General features: G+C 40.8%; 1 protein-coding gene across 1 annotated transcript in view; it reads right to left on the bottom strand.

Annotated features, from left to right (window-relative positions):
• Positions 1-20,282, bottom strand: part of kiaa1109 (KIAA1109 ortholog) — a 418,633-nt gene that overhangs the window by 149,743 nt on the left and 248,608 nt on the right. The window contains exons 38-41 of the mRNA XM_059965080.1: positions 15,990-16,141; positions 6,765-6,915; positions 2,461-2,613; positions 1,993-2,233 (exon numbers count right to left, since the gene is read on the bottom strand). Coding sequence (XP_059821063.1) covers positions 1,993-2,233; positions 2,461-2,613; positions 6,765-6,915; positions 15,990-16,141 — 697 coding nt within the window. The remainder of the gene's footprint in view (positions 1-1,992; positions 2,234-2,460; positions 2,614-6,764; positions 6,916-15,989; positions 16,142-20,282) is intronic.

The following is a 20,282-nucleotide window of genomic DNA, read 5'->3' as shown; positions in this document are numbered from 1 at the left end:
AACATCCTTTCTATAATTGGCAACCAAAAATGAATGCAATTCTCTAGGTGTGGCAAAACTTGAGACCTCAGTAGCTGTCATACATTGATTCCAGATCCTTCAACGTGTACATGGAGAATATACCAGTAGGTGATCCAACTGGATTAGTAGCAGTTTGGTCTGCTGGCATAAATTGCTTTGTTTTTTTAAATTTTATATATTTTTATTTTAAAAAATTGCTTTGTTTTAGTTTGTTAAGTTCCAGTAGACCTGTGCAAATATGGTGGCCCCTAACTCACATGTCAATTTATATGTAAACTTGCTGGACTAAGTTAAAAAAACTCATCTGATAGGGTCAAGGTTCAGAGGAGGTGATGTTTACAGAATATCAGACAAACATAAGTTGTTAAAGTTGAACCTTTTCAGTACCTAAATAGGATACTCTAATGCACAAAGATTTCTTTGTGATCATACAGTTGACTAGTCCAAAAACCAAACTACACCATTAAATACAAGGGGTGTTGATTACTTGACTTCTCTTTGCATAGTATTTTTTTCAGGATCTTAATTTGCAATTAACTTTAGAATTTCTACCACAAAATTAAAAACATAAATCACAGTAGCTTAAATTTTTTGTGTGCTTCATAAAAACCAGAGATTATCACAGTAAACATAGCACCATATATTATTTCCTGCTTTTGCATCCAATAAATAGAGAGAAGTAAATTTCCTATAAAATGTTTGTAGACATCAGAAAATATCAGCCTTGTTCGCAAATTATAATTGCAAATAGGTCAATGTTTTCCATAGGAAATTAATATCTCAAATGAAGAGCAGGATAATTATTTATTAAAAATAAGCCTAAGGTACTGGGGCTGAATGCAATACTTAATGGAGATAAAGGAAGGAATTAAGAAATATTTAAAGCAAACATTGCTAACAGAATGCTTCATTTGTAAATCAATGAATATTTAAAGATGAGCAATAAAAATCCTGGTTTGATCAAAAACCCCTGCTACTATTGAGTCTCCTGAACTGATAAGACTTCAAAAACAATTCAAAGGAAATTATATGTTCAAACACCAAAATATCAATTATGATGCCCTTCATTTTAAATGAGGAAACATGGACCTGTTGCTTGGTAACAATCTGAACAAAAATTAAACTATTATGAAACTTCATGTCATCGTATGTATGACTGATAAATGTCAGTACCCGGTTATGTTCAAAATGAAGTTTAATGTAAATATCCCTCAGTGGTGATTCTGAACATCAATATAACCCACTGTATGCCATGACAACATAGGGTGCCAAGGATACATTGCAAATTGTACTCCTAGCTACATGGAACATCCTATTTACTAACATTTTCACTGAGAGTTATAGAATTATTAAGTCATACAGCATAGAAACTGGCTTGTTGGCCCATCATCTCAGTGCCAGCTATTTTCAACCTAGACTAATCCTATTGTCCAGCACTTGGCTCAGTTATTTTCTACCATGAGCTCATCTAAATAATACTCATTTGCTGTTAGAGTGTGTTATATTTTATAAAAAAATACATTTTCCATGCCATATCAAACAAACCTCTAAAGTGCAAGAGTATGGCAAGTGATTCATGCATTCAGCTATTATTAAGATAGATCTTTTTTAAAAATTACTAATAGAATTTAACTTGAAATGATTGTAAATATGGTGTTAGCAAGAGGGAGTGAACTTTAAAGTATCAGGAACTATGAGATATTGTAAATGAATAATAATATAATGGATTATCAGAACTACATCTTTTTACAAATATCTCATGAACTAGCATTCTGTGATACCAAACATCATACTGCATGCTCGAATATCAACACCAATGCATATGTATCTAGCAGTGTATCATTTTAATTTAAATTTGATACAGATTAATAAGAATACTTAAGCTTTACACATGCATGCATTTAAAAATAACTTCAAACATTCAACTAAATAATTTGCTGACCATGAGCAGAATACAATGTATTTAATTACCAGCATCAAATTCAAATTCTGCTCCATCTGCACTTGTGTCACTTTGTATGGCACCTCCATTGTCCAAACCACAAGCTTGAAGGTGAGCCTGGGTCATTGGTTGGGGTTTTGGCAGTTGCGCTGGCCTGAGCAGTAAAGTAACTCCTTTTAAAGCTGGAGTGACAACTATGAACTTCATCCACTGCCTAGCTAATGCCACCAAGCCCTTCTTTAGCGTGACTAGTGCAGGAAGCCCATTGTTCTGAAATAAATGAAGCACAAGAGATGCATAATTAATCAGTTCAATGTTCCAAAGGTTCACCAAAAGTATATTCTTACTAATTTTTGTACATAATTAAGTCATAGAGTACAACAACACAGAAACCTTTAATAAGAAGTAAGAAATAGTGCCAGAGCACCTGTATATTAATAGTACTTTCCACCCACACTTAATTCAGAATGTTTGCCATTAATCTTACTATTGCTTACCATGGTGGCATCCTCAATGACAGAAAAGTCTGCCTGGTATAAGTATCGATGAAGTATATTGCATAATAAACAGGAAGGATTTTCTTGTAGATACTGAGCCAATTTATTAACTCTGTTGTACTTGCTCTTCAGTGGAAAATGTACACTCTTTCTCTGAAAGAAACCAATTAGAAAATAAGTTACACCCCTTGTACCAAATTATCTATTTGTCACATAGTTTATTTCAATATTCCAAAAAAAAACAAAATGAATGTTCAGATTTCAATGAAAGCAACCACATTAAATATGGATGTTTCTAAAGTCTTCAACATTAACAGCATGAGTATCTAGAAAATAAGGAAAATAACAGTTTAAACATGCAAAAATATTTATTTAATGGTTTTGTCTTTTCTTACATAGATACAGTACATTGTATAAAATCTGCCTTGAAAAGATTTGCTTTAGAGAATTAGATCTTCTCCTGTAGATATAGGTTGACTTCATATAGCCTGAACTTTTTAGAGCTGGCATCTTACCAGAAAGTGAAAATACAACAATAATAACAAGGTAAATAAGAAGGCAGTCTACTTGGTAAGGTTTCATATGAAATGGGAGATTTTCAGGAACCTATCGACAGGGGATAAAATACCCAAGTTATCAACTGTGGCAATTGGGATTTTGTTATAATGAGAAACTTCAAAACAACCAACGTAACAATTGGATTGTGCAATAAAACTTCATAAAAAATCTTCAACTAAATTTCAATAATTAAAAGGCAATTTCAAACAAAAATTGAACACTTAACACATATTCCACAAAGTCTGATTTTGTGTGCACAAATCAGGCACTATTACATGGAGGAGAGTGGTCTATGGTAAGTGGCCAGACTGTGAAGACCAACAGAAGGTTTTTTCAATTAAATGATGAGAAGGTATTTTTAATTAAATGAATTGAAAAGACCTAGAAGGTAGACCCTAAAAACGAACATATAGGGCTGAGTGACCATCTCCTGAAGGAATCGTACATATTTAAGTACATGCTCCTTAAAATGTCAAATAATCTACAAGTTCAAAAAAGTAACGTAATCTTTTCCATACATATTCAGGTGATTTTCTCTATCATATGGGACAAGTTAAATTCACAAGTGTAATTTGGATGGACTAGGAAAAAAGATTAAAAGTTAAAATGCTATTAAGATTAAGACCAGTGACAAGGATTGAGGAGGTACTTAAGTCTCAGTAAGTGTTTAAACCTGCAAGAAAGAATGGCTCTATTAGAAGGATGTACCAATTGTGGCTAACTATTCAAATTAAAAAATATTATAAAATGAAACAAAAAAAGCATGCAAAATATGATTAATAGTAGGGCAGAATATTGGATTTTGTTTTTAGAAATCAGGAAAGGATGACAGAAAAATAAAAAGGAAGAAGATAAGAGCATGTCGGTAAATTAACAGAGAAAGTCTAACAGTAAGAGTTATTGGAGGTATATAAAAATGGAAGTAGCTAAAGTAAATATTCGGCTCATGGATGTTGAGACTAGGGGTTTAATACTGGGAAATAGAGAAATAGAAAGATTCTAAATAATGGCTTTGATTCAGTTTTCAGAGAAGAAGACACCAGAAGATTCCAATAATGATACAGGAAGCCATGTGGTAGGTTGAATGTAAAACTAACTCTACACAATATTAGTAGTACTATGAGAAGTAAAGGCCTTTAAAGCCTATAAGTTCATGGATCCTGATGGCCTGCATCCTAGCATTTAAGGGCAAGGAATTGCAGGGACAGTGGGTTTGCTAAAAATAATCTACCAAAATTCTTTAAGTTCTAGAAGGATTGTGAGGCGCAAGTGTAACACCATAGTTGAAGAAAGGAATGAGAAATAAAGAAAAAAAGAACAGACCAATTAGGTTAACAGCTATGATTTGGAACATTAAGAGACAACTACAGGATATTTAGAAAATCAAGCAAAGTTAATCTGTTTCATGAAAGGGAAATCATATATGGCAAATTTGCAAAAGTTCTTTAATTTAAGGATGAAACAAATAGGGTGGATAAAGTACTGGACACAACATCAGAGGTGCTACCCTCCCTGGACACCCCATACATGGCAGCGTACAATGGATGAATTTGTTGATAATTATTAGGAACTAATACACAGTTACATACAGGTAGTTCCCGAGTTACGGACATCCGACTTACTGACAACTCGTACTTACGAACCAAGGAAGGAGAACGCTGTCCACTATTTTAAGTCGTTGCCATTGACACTGTGTTGAGTATTTAACTTTGTATTTGGCTTAAAATTTTTCTTAGTAAGATTCACCCTGACCCCCCCCCCCCCAACCGTTCCAGTTGGCTGGTGGTGCAGTGAGATTACCGCTGGGCTAGAGAACGCAGGTTCCCGAGTTCGATCTGGTGACAGACCGCTCCCATGCCGGGCTGATGTCGATCCAGTGACTCCCGTACCATCCGTGCCCAGTTGATGTCAAGCTCGCAACTCGACCTCGTAAAAAAACCCACTGCCACCTCCAGTTTAAATTCCCATTCGGAATATTGTGGAGGATCAAATACACAGCTGTAAGCAACAAAGCCAGCCAGCACTTGAATTCACAGAACAAAGGTTCAAGTACAAGTTCAAGTTCAATTGTTATTCACCCATCCATGAATACAACCAAACAAAACAGCATTACTCGAGGGCCAAGGTGCCAAACACAGCACCATCAGTCATACAATTTAATGTGGATAAATGTGAGGTTATCCACTTTGGTTGCAAGAACAGGAAAACAGATTATTATCTGAACGGTGGCTGATTAGGAAAAGGGGAGATGCCATAGAGGGAGTACAAAGGAGGTTCACTAGATTGATTCCTGGGATGGCAGGACTTTCATATGAAGAAAGACTGGATCAACTAGGCTTATACTCACTGGAATTTAGAAGATTGAGGGGGGATCTTATTGAAACGTATAAAATTCTAAAGGGATTAGACAGGCTAGATGCAGGAAGATTGCTTCCAATGTTGGGGAAGTCCAGAACGAGGGGTCACAGTTTAAGGATAAAGGGGAAGCCTTTTAGGACCGAGATGAAGAAAACCTTCTTCACACAGAGAGTGGTGAATCTGTGGAATTCTCTGCCACAGGAAACAGTTAAGGCCAGTTCATTGGCTATATTTAAGAGGAAGTTAGATATGGCCCTTGTGGCTAAAGGGATCAGGGGGTATGGAGAGAAAGCAGGTACAGGGTTCTGAGTTGGATGATCAGCCATGATCATACTGAATGGCGGTGCAGGCTCAAAGGGCCAAATGGCCTACGCCTGCACCTATTTTCTATGTTCTATAGCACAAGCCACATATAGCACATACAAGATATCAGGCACATATAAGATAGTGAGCATGTATAAGATACTGTATCAGTACTGTACAATCACACAAAAAACATAGTCCAATTCCCTGAGTCCATGAATGTTGCAGCAGTCTGCAGCAGGACACAATCTAGCTTGCCTTCTGCCGAACACACACTGAAGTGCAGCACCTACTCCAGCATGGACGCCTCACTACACCACCTCCAGCACGCCGGTGGGACACCCGACCCTAATGCCTCTTCCTGGATGTCTGTAAACAAGTGACAACGCAGCTTGAAGCCTAGCTCTTGCTGCAGCTGAAGTTCTCTGCCATTCACCAATAAACCAATTAAATGGACTTGCAGCATTCCACGTCGCCCATGTCCAACGGGGTCTTGTGATCACAAGAAAAGCATCCAAAACGCTCACTCGTTGTTGGACTGTACACCTCTCTTTTGCATCAGCATCATGGTCCGGATCAAGTCCAGCTCCATCAGTTTCTCCACTAATGTGCAACTCGCTGATCAGGTAGACCTGCAGTGCTTTAAAGATCTTAATGTCCAACAGGGTCTTGCAATTGTAAAAACACATTTTAAAAAGACAACACCACTTTTGGTTGACCCTGTAGATACCTTAGAGTCCAAGTGCACTGACATCTTACTGGAAAGTACTCAGGCAATTTGTTGTGAAAGAATTGTTCTCTCCATAGTCCAGTAAAAAACTGAACTATTAGCTGACAGAATTGTAAATAATAAATGTATGTGTTTGTAAATAATAAAGTTCACTCCAATTGACACTTTCACCATAGTAGTACCTGGAGGTGGTTATATAATAAAAACTAACTTCTGAGAAGGCAGAGGTACACTCAGTCACACCCATCATATTTCCATTTTCCCATTATTAACCCAATACAGTCATAAGACTTCACTGAGGGAGCAGATTAAATATGTAGTGCTTCTCTTTTTTTTAAAAAAAGGTACAACTTACCTCTAGAGCTTCTGTCATAATACAGCCCATCACAGCACAAACACGGAGAGTTCTTTCCATTTCCAGTTTATTCAGGGATGATTTCAGCTGATCAATGGGAATAAGCCAGGCACTAATAGCTGGCGTAGCTGTGCTTAAAAGATTCAGCTGCCTGTAACAAAATATGTACCAGTCTTTTACCAAACTGAAGCAGCTACTTTTTAAATTTTGTAACAGAATTTCATAAAAATGAACAGCTAGCTTAATGGGCAATACAAGAAAATAAATTTTCAAAAATTTATCAGCTTTCTCCCCATCCCCACTATTCACCCTCCCATCTCTCATAAATGCTCCTTCTATTCATCAAAACAAAACGCCACCAAATTCAGAATAATTTTTCCTAGATCATTAGATAGCTGACTATACCTGCCGTTGAGACAGCAGGAAAGTAGGGTTGCAGTCTTGAGCCCAACAGTAGGTAGAGGGGTGTGGGGAGTACTGTAGCTGTTAGAAAGGGTTAAAAGTCCTGAACTTAGCTTCAAGCTTTACCTTGACCCCAAGGAAGCATGGGGGAAGCGAGTAAGATTCAACCAAATACAGCACAGAAATTACTGCAAAGCCATCTTATTTATAACAGCTTCCGGCTAACATGTACAAGTTAATGGATTGCATTGCATTATTTATTTACTTTTACAGTGAGTGGCAACCCTCAATGTTAGTAACACAGAGAGCATTCAGAATGGTTACATTACTAAGTGGTATGGGAAAGTGGTTTTAGAGAGCTGTAGACTTCGCCAGCTCCAGCATGGATATAGCCCGTCCCACCGATAAGGACACCTACCCATCATTAAAGCCCTTCACCTTCTCCTTACTACCATCAGGGAGAAGGTTCAGGAGGATGTAGATCCAGATTCAATGCTTCAAGAACAAATTCTTCCTCACGGCTATGTGATTTCTAAACCGATCATGAACCCATAAGCACTACCTTGCTATTCCACTTAAACATTGAACCATAGAAAATCTACAGCACAATACAAGCCTTTCAGCCCACAAAGCTGTGCCAAACATGTCCCTAACTTAGTAATTACTAAGCTTACCTATAGCCCTCTATTTTTCTAAGCTCCATGGACCTATCTAAAAGTCTCTTAAAAGACCCTGTCGTATCTGCCTCTACCACCGTAGCCAACAGCCCATTCCATGCACTCACCACTCTCTGAGTAAAAGCTTACCCCTGACATCTCCTCGGTGCCTTCTCCCCAGCACCTTAAACCTGTGTCCTCTTGTGGCAACCATTTCAGCCCTGGGAAAAAGCCTCTGACTATCCACACGATCAATGCCTCTCATCATCTTATACATCTCTATCAGGTCACCTCTCATCCTTCGTCGCTCCAAGGAGAAAAGGCCGAGTTCACTCAACCTATTCTCATAAGGCATGCTCCCCAATCCAGGCAACATCCTTGTAAATCTCCTCTGCACCCTTTCTATGGCATCCACATCCTTCCTGTAGTGAGGCAACCAGAACTGAGCACAGTACTTCTCCAATATTAATTTATATTGTAATTTATAGAAACATTTTATGTCCGGCACTGCACTAATTCCACAAAATAACAAATTTCACGACATATCACATGGACAATAAATCTAATTCTGATCTGAACAATAAAGTTAACCAAAACTATTCAAAATTTTGACTCTTCTGAATTTTAAACAGCAAACATACCCTTAACAATTTTTTTAGTTCATTGAATTATTGCCATAAACACTCACTGGCTATGTGAACAAATTCTTTACAAAGGTTTTCCACAATGAAGGCAGTGTAACTGATCTGTTTACTAACCCACAGAAGTAAGTTGAAAATGTACTGCTAATTAAACGTTAGCAGATGTGATCAAAGGTACTGGCTGCATGGGTATGGATTTGATCATACTGGAAAGAAGAGACTAATGGGGAACAGTTGTGCTTTCAATTGGATTTAAGCACACCAGTTTGCTGGTGCTACTCAGGTAGAATTAAACTAGTTTGAAAGGGGGATGGGAACCAGAGCACTAGGCCAGAAAGTGGAGGGATGGTGAGCAAGGTAAATGTCAGAGCCAGTAAAAAAACAGGCAGAAGCAAAGTAATAGATACAATGGAATGGATGGCTTGATGAGTGTGTCTTTTATGCTAGGAGTATTATGGGTAAAGGTGATGAACTCAGAGCATGGATCTGTAAATCAAGCTATGACGTTGTGGCTTTTACAGAGACTTGGTTGAGAGAAGGACAAGAATGAGTGCTTAATGTTGCAGGGTTTCAATGTTTTGGAAAAGACTGAGAGGGAGGTAAAAGTGGGGGGGGGGGTTGCATTACTAACCAAGAACAATATAACAGCTGGACTCAGAATGGACAGATGCAGCTCGTCTAGAAGGAAAACTCTGATTTCAAACCTCCACTGCCTTGCGGCCATACCCACTCAAGGGGAAGGCTTCGGGAGTAAACCCTGGGGGAAAAATTCAACATCCATGGTCGACCCTGACCAACAGAGGCTTCAAACCAGACTCAGAAGGGACATAAAAGAGGGCTTATCCACTGAGTCTGTATGGGTAAAACTCAACAATAGGAAGGGTGTAATCACTCTCTAGGGTTTGTATTATAGACTACCCAATGGCCACCAGGACACTGAAGAATAGATATGCAAGCAGATTAAGGTGTAAAAATAATAGGGTTGTTTCCATGAGGAGCTTCAACTCCACTAACATAAACTGGGCCCTACTGAGTATAAGAGGTTTAGATGGGGTATTATTTGTTAGGTGCACCCAAGAGGGTTTCTTAAATCAATATGTAGATAGTCAAACAAGAGGAAGGATTGTACTGGACTTGGTGTTAGGCAATGAGCCTGGTCAGGTAACCAAGCATTCAGTAGGTGAGCAGTTATAAAACAGTGACCAAAATAATAAGCACATTAGGCAGGAATTAGGGAGAGTAAACTATGAACAGCTGTTTTTGGAAAAGTCCATATCCATCATGCGAAGGGTGATTAAAGAATAACTGTACAGAGTACAGGACAGGCATGTTCCAGTCAGAAGGAAGAACGAAGATGGCAAGGTAAGAGAACTCATGATGCCAATAGATGTCTTGAATTTATTCAAAAAAGGGAAAAGTATGCAAAGCATTTTTTGGTAAGTAGAATTAAAGAAAATCCCAAGGCAAGACCCCTAAGCAATGCTGAAAAACAGAGGGTTTTGGCATACAAGTTCATAGCTCCCTGAGCTATGAACTTGGCTACACAAATTGATGGGTGGTTACAAAGGCATATGGCATGCTTGCCTTTACTAATTGAGACACTGAGGTCAAAGGTCAGGAAGATATGTTGCAGTTTTATGAAATTCTAGTTGGGCTGCATCTGGAGCATTGTATACATTTCTGGTTGTCCCATTATATTAAAGATGTCAAGGCTTTGGAGAAGATGCAGGTTTATTAGGATGTTGCCTGGATTAGAGAGGATATGCTAGAACGAGAAGTTAGATTAACCTGGGTTGTTTTCTCTGGCGAGGCGGATGCAAAGGGACATCTGATAAAGGTTTATAAGATTATGAGAGGCATACATAGAATAGACAGACAGCATCTTTTCCCCAGGATTGAAATGTCTAATAGCAGAGGGCATGCATTTAAGGTGAGAGGAGGTAACTTCAAAGGAGATGTGAGGGGCAATTTTTTTTTGTAGTCTCACAAATGTGAGGAAATGAATTCCAGGAGCCAATGAAGGTTTTGCATTTTTTCTTTCACCACATTGTTAATTTATTTTCCTCTTGCAAAAGAATTTCATATGGTAATGTCTTTCAATGAAAAATTTCAGAACGCAGTATCAACTTCAGAGTCTTATTCACAACAATGTGGCATGGAAAGCTTGCCGACTGAGAGTAATTACAGCTCAATGCTGAGGATGTTGACTTGGGAACACACCTCAATATTGGTTCATTTATCCTTCGCGTATATTTGGGGATTTTGTGAAGACTCATTGCTACAAGTAGTTTTGTTTCAGGATTATAATAAGGGGGCAAGGGTCATGACTGTCATGTGTTTTATGCTATGACTTAAGCCCTGAATTTTGAATACCATTTACCTCACTCAACCAAAGGGTTTGCTACATATTGAATGTGATGGTGAAATCATCAATAACTGCCTTCTCCAATTCATGGCTCCTAAGATAGGTGGGTCAAAGTTTTCAGAGGGCAGTAATGATATAGCAAGATGGTAAAAGAACTTGATAATGAAAATGCTGAATTTAAAGCCCAACCTTCCAAGGACAGAAGAGAAGAATTTACATGGAGTCTGGGGTTTACAGTCAGAACAAACTTTCTCCACAAGTTGACATGAACAGGATCCCTATCAGCTTACACGGCTGATTTGAAGAAGCTGTCAGAAGATTGTCAATTCAATGATGCACTGAGAGATCATTTAATTTGTGGAAACTTACAAGAAAGCATTCAAAGTTGATTCCTAACTGAAGCACAATTCACATTTAAAGGAGAAGTTGAAATCACTATATCAATGGAAACAGCAATCAGAGACACAAATGAGTTGCAGTCAGGAATGAAAGTGAGCGTGAACAATATTGTGAAGCCTAGACGGAAACCTGCCTTGCTGAACAAATTGTGTTACCATTGTGACAGGGGCTCACATACACCAGATCAATGCAGGTTTAAAGGCAAAACTTGCAGAAAATGCAACAAAGTAGGACACGTACAGAACAAAGAGCATATCAGTCAGACAAAAATAAATGGACTGCACCAGGAAGAGAAAAAGATAAGTCAAATTGTGTTTTCAAGACACGCTGTTGGTGAAAAATCTGTTAATGATGAGAGTGACACAGGATTGGACAACCTTGAGAGTTACAATGTGAAAATTAACAGGATGCAAACAATATGGCCTACAAAAGAAATGAATGGCAAATTAACCAAAATGGAATTGGACACTGGTTTGGCTGTTTCAGTCATTCCACAAAATGAATTTGACCAGCATTTGAAAGATGCTGGACTGAAGTCTGCAGATATCCAACTGAGAACTTATACTGGAGAAAAGATAACTCCTGTGGGAATGACATTCATAAAAGTGAAATACAGCAACCAACAAGCCCCACTGGGCTTGTATGAGGTTAAAACAGGAGGGCCAGCACTGTGGACCATGATAGGCTGAGACAAGTACAACTTGATTGGATATCCATTTACTATTAGCATGCCACATTCCCTGAAATGGAGTCAGCTGAAAGTGAATTAAGGTACTGGATGTTGCCACAGCGACAGGATGGCTTTAGAAAACTCTTAACAAGGGTAAAATAATGTTAAATGAAAATGCTACATCCAAGTTCAACAAAGCCCGCCCGGCTCCTTATACAATCTGTGATGAAGTAGGCAGTAAGTTAGATCACAGAGAGGCTGGAGGAATTCTTTCAAAGATTGCAAGGTTGAGTGGAGCCCATGGGCAATACCAGTGGCCACAGTAACGAAGAACAGGTGGATCTGTGGTGATTTTAAGGTCACAATCAACCTAGTACTGAAAGTAGATCAATACCCTCTGCTCAGGATATCTTAGCAAACCTTTCTGGAGGAAAACACTACAGCAAAGAGGACTTAGCTGAGACCTACCTACAGATGGAGACAAAATGAGAATCACAGGTGTTTTTCATCATGAACACTCTCAAAGAGCTATATTGCCATAAAAGGCTTATTTTTGTAGAAGCATTTGCACCTGCACTCTAGCAGAAAGCTATGGACCAGGTGTAGCAAGGCTGCCCAGGCACTCAGTGTTACCTGGATGACTTCATTGTTACCAGTGAGGATGACAAGGAAAACTCCCAAAATCTCAAGACAGTGTTATAAAGGTTAAAAGGTTATGGTCTCAGAGCATGATGCAACAAGTGTGGATTCTTTAAAACAAGCATCACTTATTGTGGTCACACCAAGGTCAAAGGATTTGTCACAGCTGTGTCCTTTTTAGGATTTGTCAATTACTATAATAGGTTCCTGCCAAACCTGGCTACTGCAGTCAACCCCTTGAACTCAGTATTACAGATTGGGAAGAAATGGACCAAGTAGTGCGAAGTAGCTTTCCTAAAAACAAAGAAAACGGTGATGTCAGACACTGTACTCAGCAGTCATGTCACGTTTTATGAGGGATGGAAATGAATGCCCTATTACTTTTGCTTCACCTTCCTTTACCGATACAGAGAAAAATTAGTTTGGTTTGGGGTATAAAATGTTTTAAGCAGTACTTGCATGGGAGAGTTTACCCTCATTCGTGATCATCAACCACCACTGTTATCCATTTTCAATGCACAGAAGATTATTCCACTAACACCACCAGCATGAATGGGCTCTGTTTTTTGGAGGACATAATTACAAGATCAAATTCAAGAGGCTGACTAATCATGGAAATGCTGATGCACCAGAAATCCTTGGTCTTACTGAGTGCAAGGTTGTTGCTGCAACACCACTCAACTAGCTGATCTAATCTCACTCCTATACATCTCATCACCATCTAGAATTCTGTCAACAATAGTTATGTCATTGGCAAATTTATAGGTGACGTTTGAGCTGTACCTAGCCACGCAATCATGGGTGTAGAGAGAGTAAAGCAGTGGATGATGCACACATTCGTGAGGTGCACCAGTGTTGATTGTCAGCAAGGAGGAAATGTTATTTTTGATCCACACAGACTGTGGTCTCCAGGCGAAGAGGTCAAGGATCCAGTTGCAGAGGGAGGTACAGAGGCCTAGTTTTAGGAGCTTGTTAATTAGAATTGACCATATGATTGTGTAGAACACTGAGTTGTAGTCAATAGGTAACACTACAGTCCAAGTGATCTAAGGTCATCTGGACAGCCAGTGAGATTGCATCCACTGTTGACTGATTGTGGCAATAGGAAAACTGTAGCGGGCCCATGTCCTTGCTGAGGCAGGAATTGATTCTAGCCATGACAAATCTCTCAAAGTTCAAAGTGTATGTAGCTTCTCGTGAACTTTCTGCAAGAAACTCTGGTACACATTCTCCTGCAGAAGCTATTATATTCACACTATACAACTGAAGCTCAATAATTGCAAGGATTTGTGAGAATATTCCCCATATAACTGATGGTGCCAGCGAACAATGTGATGAACAGCAACATCTTGCAGACAGTTCACAAAACTACTATATTTACCACCTTTTCTTTCAAATATGATTCTACTACCAATCTGCGTGTCATTGGTATCTGTGACTTACATGCCGATGGTGTGTTTTGGGGCCGATTGAATAATCTGATACTTTACTATCTCTGAGGGAGTTCAGTGTGGAGTGTGTAGCCTGGAGGTCTACAAGCCTGAACACAGTGCATGAGCCCATGATTAACTCCATTTCTTTTCTCCAATTGAGATATCAAGCAAGGTTGAAGTCGACAAGGACTAGAGCCGAGTAGACCGTTGGGTGCTTGGTATTGTCTTCCTCTCCCTCTCACGAGCTGCTTGAGGAAAGTGTGGGAGTCATGGGATCCATTTTGCAAGGATCAATTGGAAAGGCTGTGGACTCATTATGGGGCTTTGAGGTTTATGTTGCACGTGTTCCTGGCATCTGGTTACATTTTCTTTTGTTGTTTTTGAGTGGTTTGATCAAGTGATTGATGCGGTCTGGGGTGCTTCAGTAAAGAATTCTTTGCCCTGCGGCCTGCAGTGGGCTAGTGGCCCAATGAACTGAGCACAGGACTCATGGTTTGTCGTTTGATATTCTGTGTGTTGCCCACTTGCATTTTGCCATTTTTAAACTCTGGTCTTTTTCGCACATTGATGTTTTCTTAAACAGAATCATGGTGTTTCTCTGTTTCATCACTGTTAGCGGGAGGACGAATCTCAGAGCTATATTCTGTACACATAATTTGAATATAAATGTACTTTGAATCTAACGTCAGGTGTACAGATTTCAAATCAATCTTGAAATTGCTGTCAGATGCTCATTGTTGTTTTTCCCTCTGGCATTTCACTCCTCAGCAGTCCAGCTAGACCAGTGAAAGAGACCAAAATAATGGCCTTCATGTCCAAAGTTGTAGGTATAATGCCTTGGTTCACTCTTTACTGTTATGCTGTAGGTATTTCATCTAGCAGTCTATAAGAGCAGTTTGTTCTGCTTTCAGCCTGTTTGAGTTATTGTTGAAAATAAGGGATGATGAAGAACTTGTGCCATCCAATTAGGATGGTGGAACTGGGGAAAGGATTTTTTTTAAGTGAGGCACAGTAAGGTTGGTCTTGGAGTTTTTGATCAGCAGCAGATGAAGAGAGAAGATGCTGGGGAGAACCGGTCGTGGGGTGCAACCCAGTGGGAGATATGCTTGTTTGAGATGGATTGTGAGCGACGTTCGGAAGATGGTCCAGACCGACGGTCTAGTACGTGGGTGACAGGGAAGTTTACGATAAGCCCAATTTGTGCACATTTGACTGTTTAATTATAATGGGCCTTTTTTGTTATTTTTTTATTAACCCTTCAGTTAATAAACATAAACATAATTCCTTTAGTCCTATTCAGTGTGTTGTCTGTCATTTCTTGGCACTGAGTTGTAACAGGGTAGCAAATTACACAGCATCCACACAAACCTGGGTCTGGAGTGAGAGAGACATCTCAATCTCACAAGTTTGGCAGGACCAGAGGGTGTCTTCCCTCGACATATGCAGCCAAGGAAATCAGCGGGGTTTCATAGGTTTCTCCCCCACAATTTACAATGGAAATCCACAATAAAACTAGGCAGTGACTACTTCTCCACTGACTTCAGTATATCCATGTGCGTTTTTTGCAGTTTAACAAATTAATTGTCTCTTTAAATTTAAAACATTTTATTCATTCCTAAATAACTGAAAGTTACACATACAAAATACTTAGTCAGACAACTTTGACAACTCCATCTTAGCCAGGGAGACTTTGTCTTTGACTGCTGTGGCCAAGGTGAAGGACAACTCCAGTGAAGCTGGTACCTGGTTTTGCAAGCTCTTTTCCAGCTTCTGGGTAGGGCTTGTTTTGAATCCCAAGGATCTGTTTGGTGTTAAAGCAAAATGCTCATATGATCAGTGTTTAGCAGAAAGTGTACCCGTTGCTGGCCACAAATCTTCAAGGGTGGTGTCAGTAGATTTACAATGTTACGAAGTTACTCATAAGCAAATATTTCAACTTTAGGAGCATCTAGGAAGAAAGATTTTCCTTATCCATTGAGACCTTCACGTGTAGAACTACCTTACATAAAGGGACACATACCTGGAGTAAATCTGAACCTGTGAATGTAAATTGGTTGGGGCGGCAAAGCTGAACCAAATCTCACTAATGGTAAGTTTCATGCTGCTGGAATCTGGGGGTGGTGGCATCAGTGGAAGATCTTTCTTGAGGTCATCAGACTCAACCCCTTCATCCTGAACAAATAGAGGCAACAAAATAAAAGTCAAAATGCTAAAATTTCAAATTATCGCCTCATCTTTGCTGCAACGTTGGCCATCTTTACTATACAGATTACTTGATCCTGTTTGTCTCAAGTAGGAGAATGGTCAAACATATAAAAATTTAAAACACTCAGAAGCAGCTGAAGTCTATGCTCCATAATTTGAGAGCTAATCAAAATTTGGATAAAGTGTTGTGTTGCTGTTCACTGACGCATTTTGTTTGAAAATTATAATAATTAGTATCATTCTTTCATAATCATGAGTTGTTAATCTGAAACTTGAAATTTTATTCTAAAAGTGACAGGCAGTTAACTTAATATGATTATCCTACTTATATAATGTAACTAAAGATCTATTTTAACATCATCTAGATAAAGTGGATACAAGTCAACAGACATGACATGCAATCTTTTGTGAACAATTCAAACCTCAATAACTTACAATCTTCTCAAAGTCTTGAAACCACTTTGGGTGTGTTCTACATGAGAGCAGTTCCAGCAATAATCAAGAAATATAATGCCCTCAGGACAAAACAATCTACCTAACTGTAACTTTACTATTAATTACTGTTTTAATCATCAATTTTTTTTTTGCTGTCAGTGCACATTGCTGCAACCTACAAGGTGCTACCTAACAGGCACTGTATTAGTTCAGCAGCACCTTTCAAATCCTCAGCTTAAACATCTAAAAGGGTGCAAAGTAGCATGACCATCTCCACCATCAAATTGCCAATTTTCAATGGATCAAAATCACACTACTTTCCAACTAGCAGCAATGACAGAATCACCTTCAACACAGATTCCTGCAGTTCAAGAAAGATCGTCCCCATCTTCATGAGTGCTGGTGGGAATGGATAATAAAAGCTGAACCTGCTAGTTATGCTCACGTATCATCAAATAATAAAATTTAAGATAAAAATAGCAATTTCAAGACCCAATATAGTAATAGTAGAATAGAAAACTTGCAGTTAACTGTACTTGATTTTACATACATTTCTTAATAGGGCAGGTTATGATAATATCAATATCTATGGCAGAATGGAGTTGATTACGCAATTGCCATTAATTACTTCCATGGATTGACATCCTGTATCTGGAAGTGATGTTACACAACTCATTAAAATGTAAATATCATCAGTCACTGCTCCCCAACTATAATTCCTTTGGCCCTTCAACTTTTCGATCATATTTTGACCCAGACCCGCCATATATCCTTCCTTGGAACGTGTCCCCGCAGCCAACTGACTCCAGTTGGCTTCAGGATCTGTTTTCGAGCTTCTCAATTTGGACCTTCTGAGGATCCCAGGTACTCACATTTAATTGACTCTGCCTCCCGTTGTTTCTCCCGTCGAGCTCTGAGCGCAACACTCTCTGCCTTGAGAAGGTACCTGGCGTCCCTTTCACAATCACTTCCATGCCTCTGGGACACCTTTTTTCCCGTCTGCAATGGACCTGTCCGTTATTTCATCCTCCGTCGGATCCATGTGTGCAATCGCCGTTTCTTTGACTTTATCATGTCCTGCAAGGATCGCAAGATCTTCCATCTGCAGACCCCAGAGCATGGTCTTCCTATCACGTCCCTGGCCCTGGTAGTCAATCTTGGCTGCCCCAGCGATCCAGGGCATATTCAAAACCTGGACTCCAGCACCATCACCGCGTGTTCCAACGGCCATGGATTGGCCTCGGCCGTCGATCTCGGCTGCCCCAGCGACCCAGGGCATTTTGAAAATCCGGACTCCAGCGCCATCACCGTGTGTTCCAACGACCATGGACAGCATCAAAGTGATTGCGTAACCACCGACTGCGACTCCAGCCTTGAACTCCAGGCCGGGTCTTCACATGCTGCAATTGTGACTCCCATCTCCACTTCCCCTATCACCACTCTGCAATCCCCTCTCCCTCAGATCCCATCGTCAGCTCCTGGGCCCTCAGAGGCTCCATCTTCCTCTCACCCCAACCCTCCCTTCTCCACCGACACCACCAGTCTCCCTCCCCTCTCTGATCCCATCTCTCATCCGTGCCGGGTCTTTACCATTCCCTCCGACCTTCAACTCTCTGAGGCAGAGCGCTCTGTCCTCAGTAAGGGCCTCACCTTTCTCCCCCTTTGCCCATACCTCAGTGAGTTCCACGTACACCATGACGCTGAACTCTTCTTCTGCCGGCTCCATCTCGAAGATTACTTCTTGGACAAGGACTCTCCTACCCCCACCGATGACCCCTTCTCCCGTCTTCAACCCTCCTCCTCTTCATGGACACCCCGCTCTGGATCTCTTTATTGCTAATTGCCGACGGGACATCAACCGTCTTGACTTCACCACACCCTGTTCCAATTCCAACCTCACTCCTTCCGAACGCTCTGCTCTCCGCTCCCTCCACACCAATCCCAACCTCACTTTAAAACCTGCTGATAAGGGGGGAGCTGTTGTTGTCCGGCCTACTGACCTCTATCTGGCCAACGCACAGCGACAACTCCCTGATACCTCCTCTTATTTACCCCTTGATCATGACCCCACTAAGGAGCACCAGGCCATTGTCTCCTATACCATCACCAACCTTATTAGCTCTGGGGATTTCCCATCCACTGCCACCAAACTTATAGTGCCCACACCCCGCACTTCCCGTTTCTACCTCCTACCCAAGATCCACAAACCTGCCTGTCCAGGTAGACCTACTGTCTCAGCTTGCTCCTGCCCCACTGAACTCACTTCTGCATACCTTGACACTGTCTTTTCCCCCTTGTTCAATCTCTTCCCACCTATGTTCGTGACACTTCTCGTGCTTTGAATTTTTTCAATAATTTTAAGTTCCCTGGCCCCCACCATCTTATTTTCACCATGGATGTCCAGTCCCTATATACCTCCATCCCCCACCGAGATGGTCTCGAAGCTCTTCACTTTTTTTTGGATTCCAGACCTAACCAATTCCCCTCTACCACCACTCTCCTCTGTCTAGCGGAATTAGTTCTTACGCTCATTAATTTCTCCTTTGGCTCCTCCCACTTCCTCCAAACCAAGGGTGTAGCCATGGGTACCCGTATGGGTCCCAGTTATGCCTGCCTTTTTGTTGGCTTTGTGGAACAGTCCATATTCCAACTCTATACCGGTATCCATCCCCCTCTTTTCCTTCGCTACATTGACGACTGCATTGGCGCTGCCTCTTGCACACACGCTGAGCTCGTCGACTTCATTAACTTTGCCTCCAACTTTCACCCTGCCCTCAAATTTACCTGCTCCATTTCCAACACTCCCTCCCCTTTCTTGATCTTTCTGTCTCCATCTCTGGAGATGGCCTATCTACTGATATCTACTATAAGCCTACAGACTCTCACAACTACCCGGACTATTCCTCTTCCCACCCTGTCTCATGCAAAAAGGCTAACCCCTTCTCACAATTCCTCTGTCTCCGCCGCATCTGCTCTCAGGATGAGGCTTTTCATTCCAGGACGAAGGAGATGTCTTCCTTTTTTAAACAAAGGGGCTTCTCTTCGTCCACCATCAACTCTGCTCTCAAACGCATCTCTCCCATTTCCCGCACATCTGCCCTCACCCCATCCACCCGCCACCCCACTCGGGATAGGGTTCCCCTTGTCCTTTCCTACCACCGCACCAGCCTCCAGGTCCAACGAATAATTCTCCGTAACTTCCGCCACCTCCAACAGGATCCCACTACCAAACACATTTCTCCCCCTCCCCCTTTCTGCTTTTCGCAGGGATCGCTCCCTATGCGACTCTCTTGTCCTCACGTCCCCCTCATCCCTTCCCACCGATCTCCCTCCTGGCACTTATCCTTGTAAACGGAACAAGTGCTACACCTGCCCTTACACTTCCTCCCTCACCACCATTCAGGGCCCCAGACAGTCCTTCCAGGTGAGGCGACACTTCACCTGTGAATCGGCTGGTGTGGTATACTGCGTCTGGTGCTCCCGGTGTGGCCTTTTATATATTTGTGAGACCCAACGCAGATTGGGAGACCGTTTCACTGAACACCTACACTCAGGCCGCCAGAAAAAGCAGGATCTCCCAGTGGCCACACATTTTAATTCCATGTCCCATTCCCATTCTGATATGTCTATCCATGGCCTCCTCTATTGTCAAAATGAATTCAAACTCAGGTTG

The sequence above is a fragment of the Hypanus sabinus genome, chromosome 3 (assembly GCF_030144855.1).
Source record: "Hypanus sabinus isolate sHypSab1 chromosome 3, sHypSab1.hap1, whole genome shotgun sequence".
NCBI classification, from domain to species: domain Eukaryota; kingdom Metazoa; phylum Chordata; class Chondrichthyes; order Myliobatiformes; family Dasyatidae; genus Hypanus; species Hypanus sabinus.
Note: the sequence above shows the minus strand (reverse complement) of the source record. Positions and strands in the feature narration are given on the sequence as shown.